The sequence below is a fragment of the Leuciscus leuciscus genome, assembly GCF_965113295.1.
Source record: "Leuciscus leuciscus genome assembly, chromosome: 9".
NCBI classification, from domain to species: domain Eukaryota; kingdom Metazoa; phylum Chordata; class Actinopteri; order Cypriniformes; family Leuciscidae; genus Leuciscus; species Leuciscus leuciscus.
Window position 1 is genome coordinate 32,786,365 of NC_138733.1, and position 20,549 is coordinate 32,806,913.

General features: G+C 38.0%; 1 protein-coding gene across 3 annotated transcripts in view; it reads left to right on the forward strand.

The window, feature by feature from the left end:
- The window catches only part of fndc3a (fibronectin type III domain containing 3A), a 92,197-nt gene that overhangs the window by 11,067 nt on the left and 60,581 nt on the right, over nt 1–20,549 (forward strand). For all 3 annotated transcript variants that reach the window (XM_082180896.1, XM_082180899.1, XM_082180897.1), the window contains exon 2: nt 11,250–11,412. In XM_082180896.1, coding sequence (XP_082037022.1) covers nt 11,290–11,412 — 123 coding nt within the window. In that variant the 5' untranslated portion in view covers nt 11,250–11,289. The remainder of the gene's footprint in view (nt 1–11,249; nt 11,413–20,549) is intronic.

The window sequence follows — 20,549 nt, forward strand, 5'->3', positions numbered from 1 at the left end:
GCATCTGCACAAGGGACTTTCTGATTCACTCTCCAGAATGTTTTTCTTTTAACTGAAAGGCAGATGTTGTCAAGCTTGATGCTTTCGGTCTTCAGTCATAATCTTGAATCGAAGTTTCAATGGCTGTGTACACCCAAGTTCTCATGTTCTTCCTTACAGGTTCAGAAATCATGATAACTCTAATAAGGTAACTCTATTTTTCCTGTCTCTCTTTCACTTCCCGACTAAAACAGGAAACGTAGCACTAATGCAACAAAATAAAGCGCAAATGATGTGCATTAGGTGTGTGTAATCCATACTTTATATGTGTATTTTATCATTCCTGTGTAGCCACAGAGAATGATGGGAAATACAGTCTGTCTGTCTCATAAACCTGCTACATGACGAGTGTTTTCTTGCAAGGTCTTCTTCATAAACAGTAGTGCAAACTAAATTATTCAGTCAACATTCACAATGCCAATTTATTATAATCAATAGCAATTTGCTTCCGCCGTAATTCTGTATTCGACACGACCTCAGTGACCTCAAGTCATTTCCCACCGGTAATTACGACTTTATGGTTTATGTGCACTCAAGTCGTAAATGCGATCGTTAAGACAACGCGGCACAAATCCCGTTCAGTTTACACAGTGGCAAACGCATTCTACACCCGAACTCGCCCGCATATTATTCAGGTAGTCTTTACAGAATGTACAAAACCAAACTAAGAGACTAGTTGTAAATGTGATTTAAAGTGCATCTTAATGTTCTTCCATCAACAATCTTCAGCTTCAACTTTCAGTTTGTACTGCAATTTCTGTAGTCATTCCCGATGTGACTACAAATGAAGTGTAATATACCAATGTCCTTAAAAAGTCTTAAAATGTCTTAAAGTTTTCCTAATAAAAGGCCTTAAAAAGTCTTAAAATGTCTCAAATTCAGATTCGATAGGTCTTAAATATTTCTGGTCACGTTACCGCTAAATTTTCTCCAGTCTGACGGACCTAATGTCCGTCAAATAACCAGTGAAGCATCGAATCGCGAGAATGATTCAGATTTTATTACATAAACAGCTATTGATAATGATAATGTAGGCTTTTTCTGGTAACGCTGTTGAGGCTCGCGCTGCTTGTCTCTGTGATAGATTTTATTGGAAGAAATCAAAACAATGAGCATAACGGCAAACATAAAAAAACTCCCAGAAGAAACATACTGAGGTAAAAATTCTAAATGTTGAGTTTTTTTATTTATAACATGTGATATAGTTAAGTAACATAACATGACGGGAGCTATTTTGCTGAATATTCTCACGATTGCAAATGTTACATTGATTTTAGTTCAATAAACAACTGTGAATATTAAATTATTTCAATTACTTAGGTTAAATATTACATATACGTAACGCATGTAATATAATGTGTATTTCCATCACAGGTTTGGTCTTAAATTTCATTCAAAGTGGCATTAAAAGGTCTTAAGTCTTAAATTTAACTTGTTTATATCTGTAGACACCCTGTATACACTACCGTTAAAAGTTTGCGGTCAGTAAGATTTATTTCAGGTTTTTTTTTTTTACTTAAAAATTTGCAGCACAACTGTATTCAACATTGGTACAACTACTAAGAATTTTTTTCTTGAGCTGTAAATCAGCATATTATAATGATTTCTGAAGAATATGACTGAGTAATGATGCTGAAAATTCAGCTTTAATCACAGGAATAAAATGCATTTCAAAACATATCAAAATGGAAAACTGTTCAAATGGCCCCTGGTTCAATTATTCAAGGCAAATAAACATTCAGTAGTAAAACAAAGAAATGAAAAAAAACATATTTTGACATGCCATTCATTGTCAGTTCCTGAGTTACAGCAGTTCAGTTCAATATCAAATCCTGTTTCAAGGTTTCGCAGAGAACTCAGTAAAAAAACAGTGAAAGAAAATGTTGCTCTTGACATCAGACACATGAATTTGAATAAGCTGTTAGAAAAAAGCCAAAAAAAAAATAAAATGCTGCGTCACTCATTAAAAACTTCCCTTTCAAAAAGCACAGTTTAAAGGGATAGTTCACCTCAAAATGAAAATTGTCATAATTTATTAAGAACCAAACAACTTTGGACCCTGTTGAAAAAAAACACAAAACAAAACACTGATGCATTTCTCCAAATATCATCTTTTATGTTCCACAGAAGAAAGTCAGTCATGCAGTTTTGGAATGACATGAGGATGAGTAAATGATGACGAAACTCTTTGGTGAACTGTCCCTTTAAAGCGATCACATGACCTTGCTCATTTCCACTTTAAGCTTAATCATCCTAATATCATGTATGTAAACGCACAGTGCTGATGATGATAACGTATTGCATGCCATAACCTTCAGTTTCTCTCTGTAGATTGTATTTTTTCTGGTTATTTTTTAGTTTTTTTGCAGCGTTTAATAAGAAAAATTCTAATGATGGCATTCTTAGCAGGTTATTTTCATCCCTTACAACGAAATGTCAACTCTCGTTCAAAGCAAAATTAAGAAAGGCCACAGGAACTTTGGAAATTCCTCGTTCTCCCACACACCAAATTGGATTTTCCCTTCTGAGCCTCACCGTTATAATCGAATTTTTTAACTTTTTAGATGTCATATTTGAGTTAAAGTAATGCTTTTACATGGTGTTTAAACATAAATGTGTGAGAGCTGTGTGTACACAACCACCCTATAATGGTAAAAATCCCATTCTCCATCTTCATTAGTTTACTATCTGTTTAACAGTCCTGTTATTTAAGAGAACTGTTATACAAAGTAGACAGTATATGAAAAAGTATTAGCGTTTGCCGTGTGGTTGTTGCCCAATGTCGCTAGCTGAGCGGAAATACATCATGTTTCGTTGGTCCACTCAAAGTTGCGTTGGATTGTCTCCTTGGCGTAAAGGTTGAGAGGTCCATCTATCACTGTTTTCCATGTTCGTAGAGTTAGTTTGTGGAGTAAATATATAGGCTGTGTACACTGCTTTTTAAAAATGGCGGGTGCTGGTGTTTCATGTGTGTTCGACCAATCAGCGAACACACGTCTCTGAAGTAGTCGTGATTCGCCTCTCACAACGTAACATGCTCTAAACACCTCTTAAGCATGCAGAATAATGTGTGCACTTTTTATTTATTTTTATCGCGGCTTTGACCGATTACGTAATGCGTGGCATCCGTAATCGTAATCGCGCGATTAGAAATTCGATTAATTGTGCAGCACTACACTGCGCTACTTTTCCGTTTGCTTTTCTATGTAAATGCGCTAGATTGACGTGTTTGACTGTTGCACTCGCGTTCTGTTGCTCTACTAGCCTGGAAATCCAGACCTAAATCTAAAAGATTAATGGTCTGGCATCGACAAATGAAATTCTCCCAGCTCGAGGGGCGGCACCAAGCGTGCATTTGAAAATCTCACTGCACGCAATTGGATAACACTACGACCAATCACAACAATAAACCCCAGCTACCAGCGGAGGTCCAGTCGGCAAAACAGCAAAAACGTCCTTCTTGCAAAGGAACGAATCGAGCGGCGTCTTCTGTTCCTGTTTTAGATAAAATAGCCATCTTGCAATGTTTACTAATGACTTCGACGTCACAGCGATGCCGTCATCTGTTTAGCTCGCCTCTGGCCCGCCTATATCAGATAACCCGATGTGATTGGTGCAGCTCAGATCAAGGGGCATATTTAATGAGCATCATTACTCGACACCAGAGTAACTCGCTGAGCAAATTCAGCTTGTGCTCTCGCGAGAACTATGTGAACTGGATTACCAGGGTGTTGCTCTACGGCGTTCTAAAAACATTTAGGCCTAAATGTAAGATTTAAGTGTAAGCATACATTTTTTTTATTTAAAATTTGGATTGCATACCATTTCCATCCATTTGGATTACCTAGTTTTTAACACAATTTAATCAACTTTATGTGATGCAGATTTGTCAGACATGCATAAATGAAACACGTAAGGAACGAGAAAGATTTCTGTAGTAGTGCTAATTAACTATGTTTTAAATACACAATAACCAGGTTTGTTTATCATCAATAAATTCAATCAATCAATACAACTTTTCTTTATCCATTTTAACTGATTTAATATGGCCTTTTCCATATTCATATTTTCATGTTTTAACCATGGTCATACTTTTTAAATGAACGGAGTACTTCAGTACCACAGCAAAAACTATTAGCTCAGCTAATAAAGACATTAAAGTGAAAAGTCAGTAATAAAATAACAGATACACAAATTAAAAAGCATAAATAAATCAAATATAACAAAGTAACAAATAAAGTAAGGTCTAACTAACAGTAGTACTCTGGTACAGAAATGTAATGTGTAAAATAACACTGCATTGTGTTCACATCTTTGTTAAAGCTGTGTTTTGCAGGTATTTAAAGGCTGCTGTCACTTTAAGACCGAATGCACGGATCCAATATGATACACATCCGAATTGTTTCTCAACTGTTTAAGTTCACTTAAGACATAAATGTCTGAGTTTACGTGAATACTTTCCGAAACTTGTGTTTTAAGATAATTTTGTGTATGTGTGTCTGTTCAAGTGCAAGGAGACGCTAAAGAAGAATCAGTTCAAAACAGCGTGCGAGTACCGAATTGAGTTATCTTTTGCCTCTTGCGCTTGAATGGTTTAAAATCGCTTGAATGTTAAATTGGCAAGAATTAGAAACCACGAATAATTGTTAATTATTCGTTACACAGAACTTTATAATATTAAATATTAATTCAAAATGCTTCACACCTTCACAAAATCCACACACCCAACCCAAAATCCACACATTTAACACCCTAAAAATGACATAATATTATTTATAATAAGTTTATTTAATTCACAGCTTATATAGTGTTTTGACCTCGACAACCCAACTGCATTTTACCGCAAACTTAGACTAACTTACTAAAGAAGGCGCAATCGATTGTTTGCTAAGGTTCGGGACTCCAACATTAACACGCTGACAACATTGTATTCAGAATATAAAATATTTTTTGATCTCGTTTTCATGGAGACAGACGCGGCGTGCACGGAGGGGAGGGGCTGTGTGTGTGTGTGTGTGTGTGTGAGAGAGAGAGAGAGAGAGAGAGAGAGAGAGACGTGTGAGTGACAGAGAGAGAGAGAGAGAGAGAGAGAGAGACGTGTGAGTGACAGAGAGACGGAGGGAGAGCAGGGAAAGGAAATGCAGCTGAACGAATACGCAGCGTGTTTTAAATAGCGAAAAAATGATGATAATAATAGCGAAACCCAATATGTGGCGGCTGGTGTTGATTCTGTGGCGCACCGCCACAAATTAGTCTATGTGTGGGAAACACTGCATGCATCTTACATTTAGGCCTAAATATTTTAGCACATAGTCAGATCATCAGACCATCAAGGTGGAAAGTTTTGCCAAAAGTATTTGAAGTTTCACATTTGCTTCAGAAAGTATAAAAATCTTGTTTGCCGTTGTTAATTTCCCCTAGAAATTTCCAGCTGTTTTCCCTGTAGGCATTGATGACAAACAGTACCATGCACGAAAATTGGTTTTCGTATGTAATGGTGACCAGAATCGAATGAAAGAGTGGTTGCAGTCTAATCTATGAAGTCATTCCCTCCTCCCCCACACTTCCCGCTGACGAAACTCCATCGGTTTGTCATTTTCAGGTACTACCAACTAACAGTGAGAGCTCTTTTTTTTTTTTTTTTTTTTTGCTCTTAGAAGAGGTTGGAGGTGTTCGCCACGTAATCACTCGAAACAATTACAGTTCCGGTGAATGTGAAGGGCCGTCATTCGACACCCCCCTCCCTTCCTCCTCCAATCTTCTCATTACACCTCCTAATAGGAAGCCATCACCTCCAGTGTCTGACCTCTTGCCCCTCCTAGAACAGATTTGCACCCTTAGGCCGCGCTCCACTGTTGGCGTCATCCGCTCTCTGGCTGAGAAGAGGAATTAGACCGTGGAAAGCACTCAACTGTTGTGCTCCGAGAGAGAGAGTTAGTGCTGACTACCACTGACTAACCCCCCCCCCACTTTGGCCTCCCTCATATTATGGTGTTGCGGTTTCAAAGTAGGTTTACAACTGAAAAGAACCAGTACGTTTCTCGTTTTCTTTGTTACTCAACGGTTGTGCACTGGAATTACCTGACTGTTAAATCAGTGGGGCTTCACATATGTTCTTGTGTTGTTGTAGCAATCGCAGAATTTCTCGTCGCAATACCTATAGCAGATTCTTGATGCCGATTTTTATACTTACCCTACTGTTAAAAAGTACATTTCTTTAAAAATAAAATCAAAACCTTTTATTTAACAAGGATGCATTACATTTCTCAAAAGTGACAGAGAAGACGTTTATAATGTGACAAAATATTTTTAATTTTTTTTAAATAAATGCTGTTATTTTGAACCTTCTCTTCGTAAGAGTATTCAAGATATAATGCATCACAGTTTTACACAAATAAATTAAGCAGCACAACTGTTTCTTGAGCTGCAAATCAGCAATCACTGGAATTAATTACATTTTAAAATATAGTAAATTATAGAAATAAATTGTATTTTACATTGTAATCTCTCACAATATTTTACAGTATCTTTGATCAAATAAATGCAGCCTTGGTGAGCGCATTGTTTATATACACCATGAGAGTATATTTAAATAATACATTATTTAAAAAAATATTATTTAAGACAATACATATACATTATATTATATTTAACAATTAATAAAAAAATGCTAAATTAATTAATTAACAAATATTTAAATAATTGAATTTTACTATTTTTAAATAAATTTATAAGCAATAAAAAAACAGAATAAACATACAATGCAAACATACTACTTTTTACTAATAAAAGTAAAGAATAATAAAAAAAAATATATATATATATATATATATATATATATATATATATATAAATAATGTGTGTTTATATATATATATATATATATATATATGTATATATATATATATATAAATAATGTGTATATATATAATGTGTATATATATATAACTAACTTCAGCTATACAATTATATTTTTGTATTGATTGCCTGTACAAAATGGTCCACCACAATACTTAAGGGGTCACCAGAGTTGCTATGCATTTGCTAAGGTATTCTGAGTAGTTGTTAGCACGTTGCTACATAATTATTATAGTGTCATGGGTGGTTGCTTATACTGACCCAAGTCAAAAGAGCTCACCCCCAAATTTCTATAATATTCTTCACCCTAGAAATGACTCTGGTCCCTCCTTCAATTGAAGTCAATGGGATTTTCTATCCGTTTTAACATCTGCCAGTCAAGAACTGGAAGTCCGATTGATAATGGCAAACCTCTTTTGATGTTTTAACATCTATTCATACAAAAAAATGGTGTTGGATGACTTGGAAGGAATGTACCCAACGTGGTGCACAAAGCACAACTAAATTAAACCTGTAACGCTGTTAATACCCGACCGACAGGCGCAGCTGCTTCATCTGCCCATCTTCCTAAAGCCTGTGTCTGCTGAAAAGCGGTTTGTTAAGTCTTCGCAGGATTCGTCTTATTGAGCATCACTCCTATGTGCGGGTTTAAGTAGGGGACTAGCTAACGGATTAGGCTGATCGCTGCGGCCGGTGAGAACGCATGCGCTAGATACTAATGAGCTTCAAGGACACATGTCATTTCCTCCTTATTACCTTCTGCTTGTGACTCATTGCGGGTCTGATACATGAGAGAGAGAGAGAGAGAGTGTGCGCTGTACTCCATACTATGAGTTGATTAGTCAATTTGAATGCGTTTTGGAGTGTGCGTGTGCAGACGTGGCAGGGAACGAATGGCGCATTTTCATTCCTCTGCTGCACGGCACCCAGACAGGTCAAAGAGTCCCTGGATACAATGAATGGAGCTTAAAATATATTATATTTTCTCTTACGCACAATTCTAAAATAAGAAACAAGTGACATCCCACTCTACGCTCGAAACCACGACTGACCCTGACAAGACAGTACAGTTTTCTGAACTGCCCGACTATTAAATCTAAGTACAAGGGCACAAATTTGTCATTGGAAATACTTAGTCTTTTTTTTTATATTGTACTTCCCCCGTAAAGTTATGAATTGTTTAAACTCAACAGTGAAATTAAAAGTCAAGCCTAAAGGATGTCCATACCACTGTGGGTGTAAGGCTGAAAATGACCTCATGAGCATTGGAATTATTCTTAAATGCTAATGCGATGATCATGTTTGAAAACGCCATGGCTTTTTTTAAATGGCTCACCAACTTTATATAACACTTTTTTTTTAAATGGTGTTTTAAGAGGTCTTTTTTTTTTATAGGGAATATTACTTGCCTTGGTGAGAATAAGAAACTTTTAATTTTACTGACAAAACTTTTGAATTAAATTGTATAGATGTCGACCAATAGTGAATTTTACAGATGACGATAACTTGGTTGGACCACGCTGGCCGATAACCGATTAATCAACTGATAGTTTTTTTTAATGGATACTGAATGAAAAAACACATAATGCATACAACACATCTAATAGTGCTGAAATGTATTTTAAAAAATATATATATATATATACTGAACCATTAGCCTGGTTAAAAAACCAGACCATTCTCAGTAGTAACTGAGTTATGGTCTGGCAAAGCTTCATTAATAACTCATTTCCAAAGGGGCGTCACCAACGGACGTCGCTCAAATGCCTCTGGGCACAATTGGATAGACCTAAAACCAATCAGAGCGATCGTCATCATGTAAAGCCATATGCTGCGTCCCAATTAGCCTAAGTTACACTACGCCATAAAAGTATGTACTCTTTTTGTGAAGAAAAGGTATTTACTTTTGAATGTGTAGCAAAAAAGTAGGCAAGCTTTGGGACATACTACTTCCTCATCTTTATCGGACGAATCTGTCACGTGCGTCCTGTCACATAAACTGCCCTGTCAATCATCTTATCACAGTTAAAATCCTCTATTAAATCTAATTTAATTTCCTACCGTTTCGGAGAGAAATGTAGTAGCACGTTCATCTGCCAGTGGGTCTTTCATGGAGACTGTCCTTGTGTGTTTGCAATTTGAATATAATAATGCATTTAAAAGTTGAACGGACGTCGCTCAAATGCCTCTGGGCTAAAACCAATCAGAGCGATCGTCATCGTGTAAAGCCCGCCCCAACGTTTCTGATTGGTGCCGCAATTTCGACGGATTAGAAATGGCCTTGAATGAGCTCTTTGCCAGACTACTTGCAGAGCAAATCTAAATTTGCCGGAAGTTGTCTGGGTTTTCCCAGGCTACTGAACCATAAAAATGTACTGTACTTTTTAAATTATAACAATATAAATGATATCTTGATCATTCATGTTAGTTCAAAGTGCATTAACTAATGTTAAGAGGTACAACTTTAAAATGTAAAAATGTATTAGTAAATGTTGAAATTAACAATGACCAATACTCATATTAACCTTAGTTAATGTTACAAATGGACTTTTATTGTAAAGTGTTACGGCTTCGTAATTCAAGCAGTCATTCTTAAAGATGGCCATCTTTAAATATCTATTTTACACAAACTCCTTAGCATCGAAATTAGACACATATTTGTGTACTCTCACACTTAATTTGCTTCCATTTTAGAACATTTGATGATTATCTTATTACAAAATATGCATTACAGTGATGATAAAAAAGAACTGAAATCGAATGCGATTCTGATTTGTTTACATGTTTCTGTTAGCTGAATGATGCTAGTTTGCTTTCTCATGTCACAAGCTTTAAATATGCAACTTTGCTGCATAACAACTTCATAAATGCGACCAGCTGGATATAAACTAATGCAAATAGATGGTAACAATCGTGACATTAAACATTTTGGTCGGACTTGCGTGTTTTGTTTTCCACTGTTTTAACCGCTTGAGGTACTACTAATGTTAGCGTCCTCTCAGCCTCGACGGCAAACATACTGCTGTTCTCCACTAATGCATCATCTAGTCAACAAATGAATTACTTTATAGTGATATGAAAACATTTACGGTAGTGTGCTGTATAACACCATTTCATTGTCTGTTTTAAATCCGCATGTGAAGCGTCTCGCGTGTCAAAACAAACTCCACGAGGCGTCAGTGATAGTTTTTGTTTCGCCTCTAGAGGCCGCTCTCGTGCTGTATAATGCCAGCAGACCCTTCTCAGCCGCTTCAGCGATGGACGGAAAAACTATCGGTATGCGTTTTTGCCGATAACGATTGTTTCCAGCAGTCGGTTACCGGTGCCGATTACGGTAAAAACGTTAAATCGGTCGACCCCTTAAAGTAACATCAGACCTATTCTTTTAAGCCGAGACACGGCAGGCAAAAACATAAATTTTTCATGCAGTGGTCAGTTTTGAGATTTTGGGCTAGTTTACTCCTTCAATATGTGTTCTTTCAAGCTGCTGTAAAGAAAATGTTGAAAATATACATTAAGATGTTTATTTTATTACATTTTGTTTACTTGCGGCAGTAAGTTTCTACCGAATTTACCAAGAAGTTAGCATTTCCAGTTATACACTTAGCAGTATTCTGAAGATATTTTCAGAGGGATTGGTTAATAAATCATTCCTGGCCTGATCTATGTGACATTTTAATCAAAAAAATATGGCGAAAATCGATTTTTTTAAGGCTATGGACAGTATATTTAGATTTTCCTAGGTAATGAAAGCATATATCCTGAAATCCCTCTGATTTTTTTTTTCATCTTGTGTGTAAACAAAATGAAAAAGGAATTTTGCACCTGGCTTTATCATATGTTCAGATCTATCTACCGAAAATATATGCAAAATCGTGCATATTTAATGCGATAATGCCTAATTTGCATAATTAAACATACAAATTTCTAAAACTTGTAATACAGTTTTTTTATATATACTTGTGTAAGTAATCAACTGAGGAAGTTTCATGGTGATATCTATTATTTTAAAATGTTACACTATTCACCTGTAGTGTAGTGTCTCACCTTAAGTGTAAGTTGCACGATTTGTAGTGCCATATAGCAAAAGCAGTGCAAAAAATTTTTGGTGCTGAAGTTTAGTGGTTATGAGTTTAAAAAAAAAAATCTAACAAAATCTGTCACTAATCAAAAAGAAGTTTTACAAGCCAAAATGTGTCCTGTAGTAGTATAGCTTTACGTAGAACGTGATGCGTTGTCAAAATCCAGCTAAAATCTAATACGTAAATTTGCAAGTTTGTGAAAAATGTAGTGTTTCATAATTGTAATATTTGAAATGTACATGTAATTGATTGAATCCTTTGTGGTTTCAGGAGCAAGCAGTGCCTCTCCTGTAGTGTGGATGAGGGAGTCATGGCTGAACACACCTCCCCACTGGAGTCCGGCCAGTTGCTCAGCCCAGACATCCCAATGCTCACCTCCCCGCCACCCCCTCAGCACCCGCCCAACATCGTCAACGGAGACGGACCACAACAGGTAGGAGAAGTCGGCATCGGTTTTTCCTCCCTCAAGTCCTTGAGCTATGTTCTGCAGGAAAAGCAATTTTCTACTCCGCAAACAGCTGAAGTTCTGCTGAAATAATTTCTCATGACAGACTCGCTTATTTGGTTCTGCTGAACCCAGGAGAGAAAGCTAAGCCAGGTCTGTCTGTTGAAATGAGAATGTATGAGAATGAGTGGGCGATTTAGTTGATGTATGTCGATATTTATAAAATTTCTGTTTAATATTTTGTAAAAAAAAAAAAATTCAGTCTTTTAAATTCAGCAGTTTTACAATAAAATATATATTTTCCTACCTTATTTCTTAGCAATACTAACACTTATATTTTGTATTAAGGCATTTAACACTAGAACTACCGGAATTCTATAACTGCTATAATGGCTATAGTCATTCTGACCGCTCATACATTATTTGCATATAATTTCAATAAGCTATATCAAATCTAAGAATAAATGGATCTGTAATGTTAGGACAGGTAATAATAAACATCAGAACACTACATTTTAATTCTAATGTATATGTGAAAATCTATTTACATCGACAACCACAGAACAGCTATTGTAATTACAGATACAAAGTCGAAAGTTATCAATTTTCTATTATTTTCTTTGTAAAATGAAAACAAATGTATTCATCCTTGGATATTAGAATACAGTAACTTACAAAAACATCGCCAATATGCATTTCAGTGCATAGGTAAAACTTTTATGGGCACATATGAAACGCATATGCCCCAAACTGGCCAAAACAGTCATTCTGACCGTCACGGGAAAATAATATGAAAATGTAATAAACTGCGAGAAATTTGATTTAGTAACCAATATTTGTTTTAGTGAGTTAAAATATAATGCTGTAAAATTACAATGAAAATTGTATGCATATGGTCAGTATGACTGTTATGGCCATTCAAGGTAGAAATACTCAAAACTCTTTTGTGTCTTGTAATTTTAATAAAATAAATAACAATGATAGAATAAAATATAGACACATTTAGGAAAAGTCAGGGTCCTATAGTTACATGGGTTTTCTTTCAGCAAAGTTATTACATTGCACAATTTTAAAACAGTCAAAATGACTGCCTTGGTAGTTCTAGTGTTAGAACATGCAAAATGGCATGCTGGTACTTTGTGCCCTGAGAATTAAGGAGTCGTGACAAACAAACCGTTTACTCTGACTTTGCAACTCTTTTGTCATTAAGACTTCAGACTTACTTTTGCAATAGTTAGGTAATTATCCAAATAAATATAATCCAAAATAAATACAGCATAGGGCAGTATCGGCAAGACCAGACTGAGCGGTTCAGAGGGGGAAGAGGTATGACGAAAATGAAAAGCTTATTTTAGGCTTACACAGCGTCTCGGACGCGAGAAAAATAATAATAAAGCGGGTTACAAGGTGGAGTATAATTCAGAAAGATTTATTAAATAACTCCCGACCAAACGGCATAGCACTTATCTTTTCAAGTCTCTTGTCATTAGGTCCTACTGTTATTTAATATTACACGTGTTCTCCTCAATAGCTCCTAATATTACCTAAGATTATCATCTAGTAAGTAATATATCACCAACATCCAACACAATGAAAAGACAAAGAATGTAATATAAATAAACTAATATAATAAATTCATAAATAAAATTAAGTTACTGTATTTATACATATTGTAATAAATTATCTACTTATACTAATAATAGTTATAATAAAAATCGCACTGAACAAATACACAAAACTGTGACACAAGGTTTCCCAAACGATGAGGGAACTGCAGAAGATTCACGAGTTGATGAAAAGCTGATAATTAAATCATTAATGAATAAATAGGGCGGCACGATTAATTAAAGTAAAATCGAATTTAGTCTAAATTTAGTCTGATGCACTGCATGTTTTATAGTGGCTCATTTCAATTACATGCAAGCAGCTCTTAAAAAAACCCTTAAATAATCCATAATGGTCGATTTAAGGAGAAATGGAAACCGTAATCGATATCCGCTGCACATCTTGATCATCGCATCTCTGGCTATCTATATCTTAATATTTCATATTCGTGGCACGAGAACGTGGTGTAAAACAAGGGGCAAATACATTTTTTTTGATTAATCGAATAATGTAACGATTAATCGGTTAATCGTTTATTTTCTGAGTAGATGATTAATCATTTGGTTAATTTACCAAAAAGTAATAACCATAATTAATCTATGTATGAGGTTTTACCTAATGATACTATTTATGATAAAAGATGAGGTTTATGCAGTGTAGGCCTAATTAGGAAAGGTGTTTAATATGGCTGCGTTCACAGTCACTTATGGGGATTTACAGCATCAATTGCTGTTTACAGCATCAAGTGTGAATCCTGAAATGTTTTGTTCATTCAGGAGGTTAAAGTAGCTGCTGGAATATGTTCATTCAGCTGTGTGATCAAACCGCTGAAGTCACAACTGCTTTCTAATGAACCATAGCGACAGTATCAAACATGGCGGTGTCCATAAAACCGTGAAGTTTAACAATGACTGACAGCGCATTATTAAATAAATGACGCTGCTTAAAAATCATTACAATGACAATTTAGTGAGTTCTGTTGCTGCACAGCAATTGTTCTTGTGATGTTGTTAACATTCCGTCATCATAGACGAGGACGAGTGGTGTAACTCTCAAAGTGTCGGCATCAGCTCTAATGGCTCTGGGCATTCATTGCGTCACTGACCCTGACCCTGACCCTGCACGGAGAAGTGTGATAGTGGGAGTAAAGTCCAAGGCGAGGAGCTGTCCGTCCGTCGCTGGCCCCTGGGGCTGTCATGGCGAGAGTCAGTGTCCGTGACAAGCCTTGGTGCTACTGCTGTCACTCTCACCAACGTCAGGCTGATTTCTCTTTAGTGATCGTGACTGCTGTTCCAAAGAAGGAGAGACTATAATGCCTTTCACCTTGTTTGAATGCGTCATATTTTGGTGTGTTTTTAGGAAGTGGAATTTCAGTCCATCTCATTGGTAATTACCCTAAATTGCAATGAGTAAATGCACTCTTATGTACACTTGTGGCTTGGCAAATTATAGTGCACTCAGATAAGTGTTAACCATTGTTTCAGGCTCTTTTAGATTTAAATCCTCAAGTCTGAAGAATGGTGGAAGTTGTTTAAGGATGTTTTACTCACCCACCACGTGTAGTGGAAGTCTATCGAGGGCCGGCAAGGTCGTGTTTTTAATAGCGTGCTGTTGACTTTCAACTCCCTGCAGCGATCACCTGACAAGCCCTTCCCAATCTTCCCTTTGGTCCACTGAGCACTTAAAGAGGCAGAAAATGCATACACACCGTCCCCTGCTCCAATCTTCCGTTCCTATGACCCTTTTTATCCCCGTTCATTTTTATCACCTTCTGCTCTCCTCATTCATAAAACCACAGGTTGGAGAATTGCATTGGTTGGAGTCATTGATAGAAATGGCTTCTGTAGAGCATGGGATATATACGATGATATTGCTTTTTTTAATGCCTTACCCTAGTTTTTCTTGGTGTCTAGACGCAATGGAAAGCAATATTAGGATGCAGACGCTTTCTTCCATTAGGGAACAGGTAGATGCCACCTGTCAAGATCCACATATGCAAGAGATAGCATTATGGGTTTCATGTCAAGCCTCCACAGCAGTGCAAGAATACAAACGAGTCTTTACCAGTGTGAAATGCCAGGGCTAGCTCTGTGATAATTACCACTCAAGCGTCTTTGTTTGTGCCTTTGGCATTTCTCTTCATATGTGGCCTTTTATTCCTACAACTAATCATGACCGTGGCACCTCCCCAGGTGTGTGTTTGCAACAGGGAGAGCTCACTTTAAAGCGAATGACTCCTGGTTTGTGTTTCGGAGGTGGTGTGCTTGTGTAAGAGAGACTGGGGAAGGAGTTTTCACCAGAACTGAAGGAACCCTGAGTCCCCGTGACCCTGGACCGAGTGACATATCCTGGCGAAAACAGTAGTGACAACGTGCCATGATGACTTGCACCTCTGACCTGACCTTTCCCACTGGACTCTCACTCCGTAACCGGGTTCCCTCCTCCCTCCTACTGTGTGCCGCGTAGCACTTGTGCATTTGACGTCGCAGTTGCACTGAGGGAAGCGAAATAGCAGTGTGGCAACATCGCTGCTGCTCTCTCATGAAAGCAAAGTAGAATACATGCACAATGAATCACAGTTTCTATTCATTTCCCCTTCCTACCTACACCTATGTCTCTCCTCTCCTCTCTACTCCCTGCCTGGCTGTTTGTCTGTGCCAGAGCCAGAACAAGATGAATCAGGCCATTGTTTATCAATACTTACTAATAGGTGCCCAGGTGCCCAGCTGTTCTCTTCATTGTAAAGATTTGGTGGAACCCCCCTTTCCTCCCTCCTCCCTGCAAGAGGCCTTTTACGCTTTCATTTAAAGTATTTTCCTCCCTCTGCCTTGGATCGTTTCAGGTTTTTATGTGGACTTCAAACACTCTGGTTGTACGTGCACACCGGGCAGCCAGGCTTACCTTAAGAGCAAAAACTCTAGGCAGAGTAGAAACGGCCACTCTGCAGGAAGCCTGTGCTGGATAAGAACAGAGTGATCTTAGTTGTGCCGAAAAGCCTCTCATATAAATGGCTCCAAATCGACCAGAAAGCATTGATATGTTTTTGATTCACTTTCCTTTTGGTCTCATACACTCTTTCCTGTTAACAGGAAGTCGAAGCGAAAGCCAGTCTTTTCTCTCGTTTACTTTTATTGGTCTGTAAACACAATTAGGGCTGTTCCAATATAATGGATATTGATGTATGTCATTTGTTCTTAATTTTATTCATTTGTGCATATCATTTACTATACAGTTCAATTAGTAAAGCAACTGGTTGTCTAAATAAGGAGAAAACTCTGAAACTAGCATTTCTCATTGCTGTCAGAGCTGCTTTTTATGATTCGCCATCCTGCACAAAAACGACGTGAAGAGAGATGCCGAAACTGAAGGTTCAGTCTATCTCACCAATACGCTGATTTCACGCAGCCGCCATTTTGAAATCGAAAGTGAGGCTCCGGTGGGAAGAACCCCGGAAGTAAAGATAAACAACAATGCCTTGGATTACCAACCTGAAGCTGCTGCCGTGATTTACACTATTGGATGTTAATATCCAATATAGGATATGTATATAGTTCATTCCTGCTTCTTTTTTTACATTCTGAATTATATATATATATATATATATATATATAAACAAAATGTATTTATAAATGAATTTCACTGTATATAGTCTAAAGTATGAAAGAAATGTATGTACATTTTTAGAATTGACACATCATTAAACACAACAATACGCCATCGCATTCACGACTCTCCTGTGATTCCCACCGGAGCCTCGCTTTCGATTTCAAAATAACGGCTGCGTGAAATCAGCGTATACTCTGAGCGTCTCTTGTCAGTTTTATTCTATATCCACTTACAAAATCAGTGTTTCACAATGTATATGGTATCGTGAGGTAGGGATGTGCAAAACTAGTCGACACTGAAAACAATATTCGATTATAAGGAAGAAAATACACAAGATTTTATAGTTCAAATTACTATGGTTTTAATGTTACGGTGAAGAGCAGGGCGCGAGCCGTGGAAACTGAGCTTTTGCGGCTTCATGTCACGCCCATAGTTGCCCATAAATAATCCGTGAAACGCCCACAAGTTAATATTCATCGATTGCGAAATCATGGCAAACACAGAGAGGAAAACCAAGAAACGTAACTTCACTCAATGTGAAGTAGAAATTATCGTTGGCCAGGTGGAAAAGAGGAGTAAAATGTTGTTTGGAGGGCACAGTGTGGGCATTACTAATGCCAAAAAGGGACTTGAGTGGCAAAAGGTTGCAGACGCCGTTAATGCTGCAGCCTCACAACCTCGGACCGTGGCCGAAATAAAAAAGAAAGGGTCGGACATCAAAGTCGATGCAAAAAAGCGTCTAGCGCTCCATCGCCAGAGTGTGTCTGCCACGGGTGGGGGAAAGGGGACACCGGAGCTTACCCCTCTTAACTCATAACATGCCAATATTATTGCAGAACATATTTCACTTTTCTTTTTGAAAATATGTGTTAATTTGCATTTCTGTTGTAATCTTCGTTTGATTTTGTTTGTTTTACACTGCAGATCGATCAAACGGGTGTTCGTGTAGGCTGTTAATTGTAAGACTTGCTTTGTGAAGTCTTCATGTTATTTATGAGAGGCAGTATTGCCATTTCTTTTACACAACGGTCTACACTTTCACACACTTTCACGCGTTTCTTCCATCTGCCGACGGTGTCGCCATTTCTCATTTCACCCATTTTTGTGCGTACGCCTGGGTCAGAGTTTGCGTGAAGGACCGCACATTTTCCCGTAAAGTTTGCTTTTTATAAATACCAATTATTGCGTAGAGAGCGGCGTACGCCTTTTGTGCGTACGCAACGTTTATAAATGAGGCCCCAGGCCTGGGACGTTTACGTTGCGTTTTGTCCATAGACTGTAAAAAATGATGGACGTAGTGTCTGTGACATCACCCGTAGGTTTCTGAAGAGCATTTTTGAAGCCCAAAGTGGGCGGAGTTGGCCGTTGCCATCTTGGCAGCACGTAGTAGTGACATCAGCGGCAATTCACCTGTCACTCAAGTGGCCACGCCCTTAATTATGCAGCTTAATATAATTTAAACTGAGGAGTTATAAAAAGTGCCTGTGTCTAGCAGTCAGTCAATGAATTGCAGTTTAAGTCACTTCCGTGTTGGATTCAAGAGAGAGACCGGAAGGTTGCCGCTTGGTTTTGTCAATGTATGGGCGGCAGTCTGCTATGAAGCACCTGCCGTTTACTTTCGTTTTATTTATTTTAAAAGTTCCGTTTACCGGTTCCCCTTCTTCCATGTGCCTTGAACTTTGTTATATTTATATTTAAAAGCATTTTAAATAGGCCTAGCTCTTTAATATAGAACACTTGGAAAAATAATACATTAAGAGGTATGGCCTAATCATTTTATCTCAAATTCCAATGCGTTTTCTTCCTGTCATGGAGAGCACAGAAATGACCGCTCAAAAGGCAAACGAGATGCGGGAGTATTTTGGATTAGAAATAAAACTGAAAAGTTTTATGTAAGCTTTGTCACGTTAAACTGGCGTAATTCAGCACAGCCAAAGCTAGCCGAAGCAAGCAAATCCCGTTTTCACTTCAGCTCCGAAAAAAACCCTGAGCTTCAGAATCAGCTTTATTTGCCAAGTGTTCGGCATTTATTATGGGATTTGACTGTTTGATTCATTGAGTGTTTCAAATGGATCATATATACACAAGTCTTTAGAGGGGTTCATACTTTTAGACTAGTCGACTTGTGGGTTACAAAACTTCCGTTTAAACTACTGTCAAATTAGTCGATGCCCTATCGTGAGATAGTTTGCTTTACTCAACCCTGAACTCCATTTTATTTAGGAATGCACTACTCTGCTTCATTAAATGGCTTTTAAGCACACAAAGAAATTACCCCCACATGATGTGGATAATGAGGCTGTTTTTATCGAGTGAGTCAGTTGGGTGAAATGAAAGTGAATACCCCCTCACCCTCCTGCTCTGCTTAACGCCATCCTGACGTGAGGAGGTGGACAGGGGACGCACAGCTGGGCCTAAGACCAGAGCTGGGGGTGGATTCATGTGTCGTGCCCGTGATACCACGCAGTGCCTGAGTTACGGGCATTCATCGAGCCGTGCCCTCTGAAACCATAAAATGGCTGAACCAAACATTAATCTTTCCCTTTGTCCCCACATCCCCCCCCCCCCCCCCCCCCCCACACACACACACGTTACTCCTCCCTGTGCTCATTGGTGAACTAAGCAATGTTTCCATAGCAATGAGTTTCAGTCTTTGTCTCTCTCCCTCTCTCTTGTGGGTGTCTCACTTATCACCTAATAGGAGAGAAAATGGACAATTCTTTGTAGAGCTGACAGTCATCTCAAGTAACCGTTTCCCATTCTCTGTTGTGGAGCTGAATTCTCACTCTTGTCTGCACCATCATGGAAAAAGGGTGAGGTTGCTTTCACAGAATGGCTCCCTACAATGCTGGTTCTCTCCCATTCACCTATAGTTTAGGATCACCTGCAATGCTTGTCATGGAATACAAATTGCAGATATTAGTCCAGCTTTGATGTTAGCAGGCTTTGGATTAGGGGCACATATTCGATTCGTCACAGGTTAAGGTCGCACTTTGCACACATTGGCCCTCATTTATCAATCTTGCGTAGAAACGAGCGTATATGTTGGCATAAGATTATGCTTACACTCCTCTCCCCGCCTGATTTATGAAGCTGTGCGTACCTTTGAAATCCAGGTGTACGCAATACCTGACCTTGATAAATGCCGCGGCTGAAAACGATCGTCATTAGAATAACACGCCCCTATATATTCAAGTCTCCGCTTCCCCCACGCCCTCATTTTACGCCATGGACACACGGAAGACGGCAAAGAAGAGAAACTTCTTTGAGAAAGAGAAAGCGAAACCAGGGAAGTGGAAAGAAACAAAATTGATTTCTAGATTTTTATTATTAATGACACTTATTGTTATTTAGAAGAAGAATGTCGTTATTATTATTATTTGTATTATTATTATTATTTAAAAGAAGAATGTCATTTTTATTATTTTGTCAGTCTGAATAATTTTTTTGGTCATTGAAAGCCTTTCATTACTAAACCCAGTCCGTGCACACCTGCCGGGCCTAACCCTGGCCCTACCATCGTTTCAAAGAATAGTACGACGGCGAGCGCGTCGAGTATAACTCGTCCGTTTGGGGAGGTGCGCGCGCAGTCTGCGGAGACTCGCGCTGCGGAGCCAGGCGAAAGTATAAACAAGGCTTGAAACGTCAGGTAAAGCGCATAGGCTCGCAACTGAAGGTATACATATGCCTACAATTCAGATGCTTTGGTAAAGTCACACAACTTAAACATTGAAGTCCATGTTGCACAAAAATAAACACTGAAGTTTATAATTACTATGTTGTTGTTTTTTTTTACAGTGGGTCATAATATATCATATCTTTTAGTTTGTCAGTGCGTTTTGTGGTGTTAGGAATTGTTTTTCTGCGCATTCCCGCACTCAAAACGTGCGTACATGTACACCACCTCCTGAGCT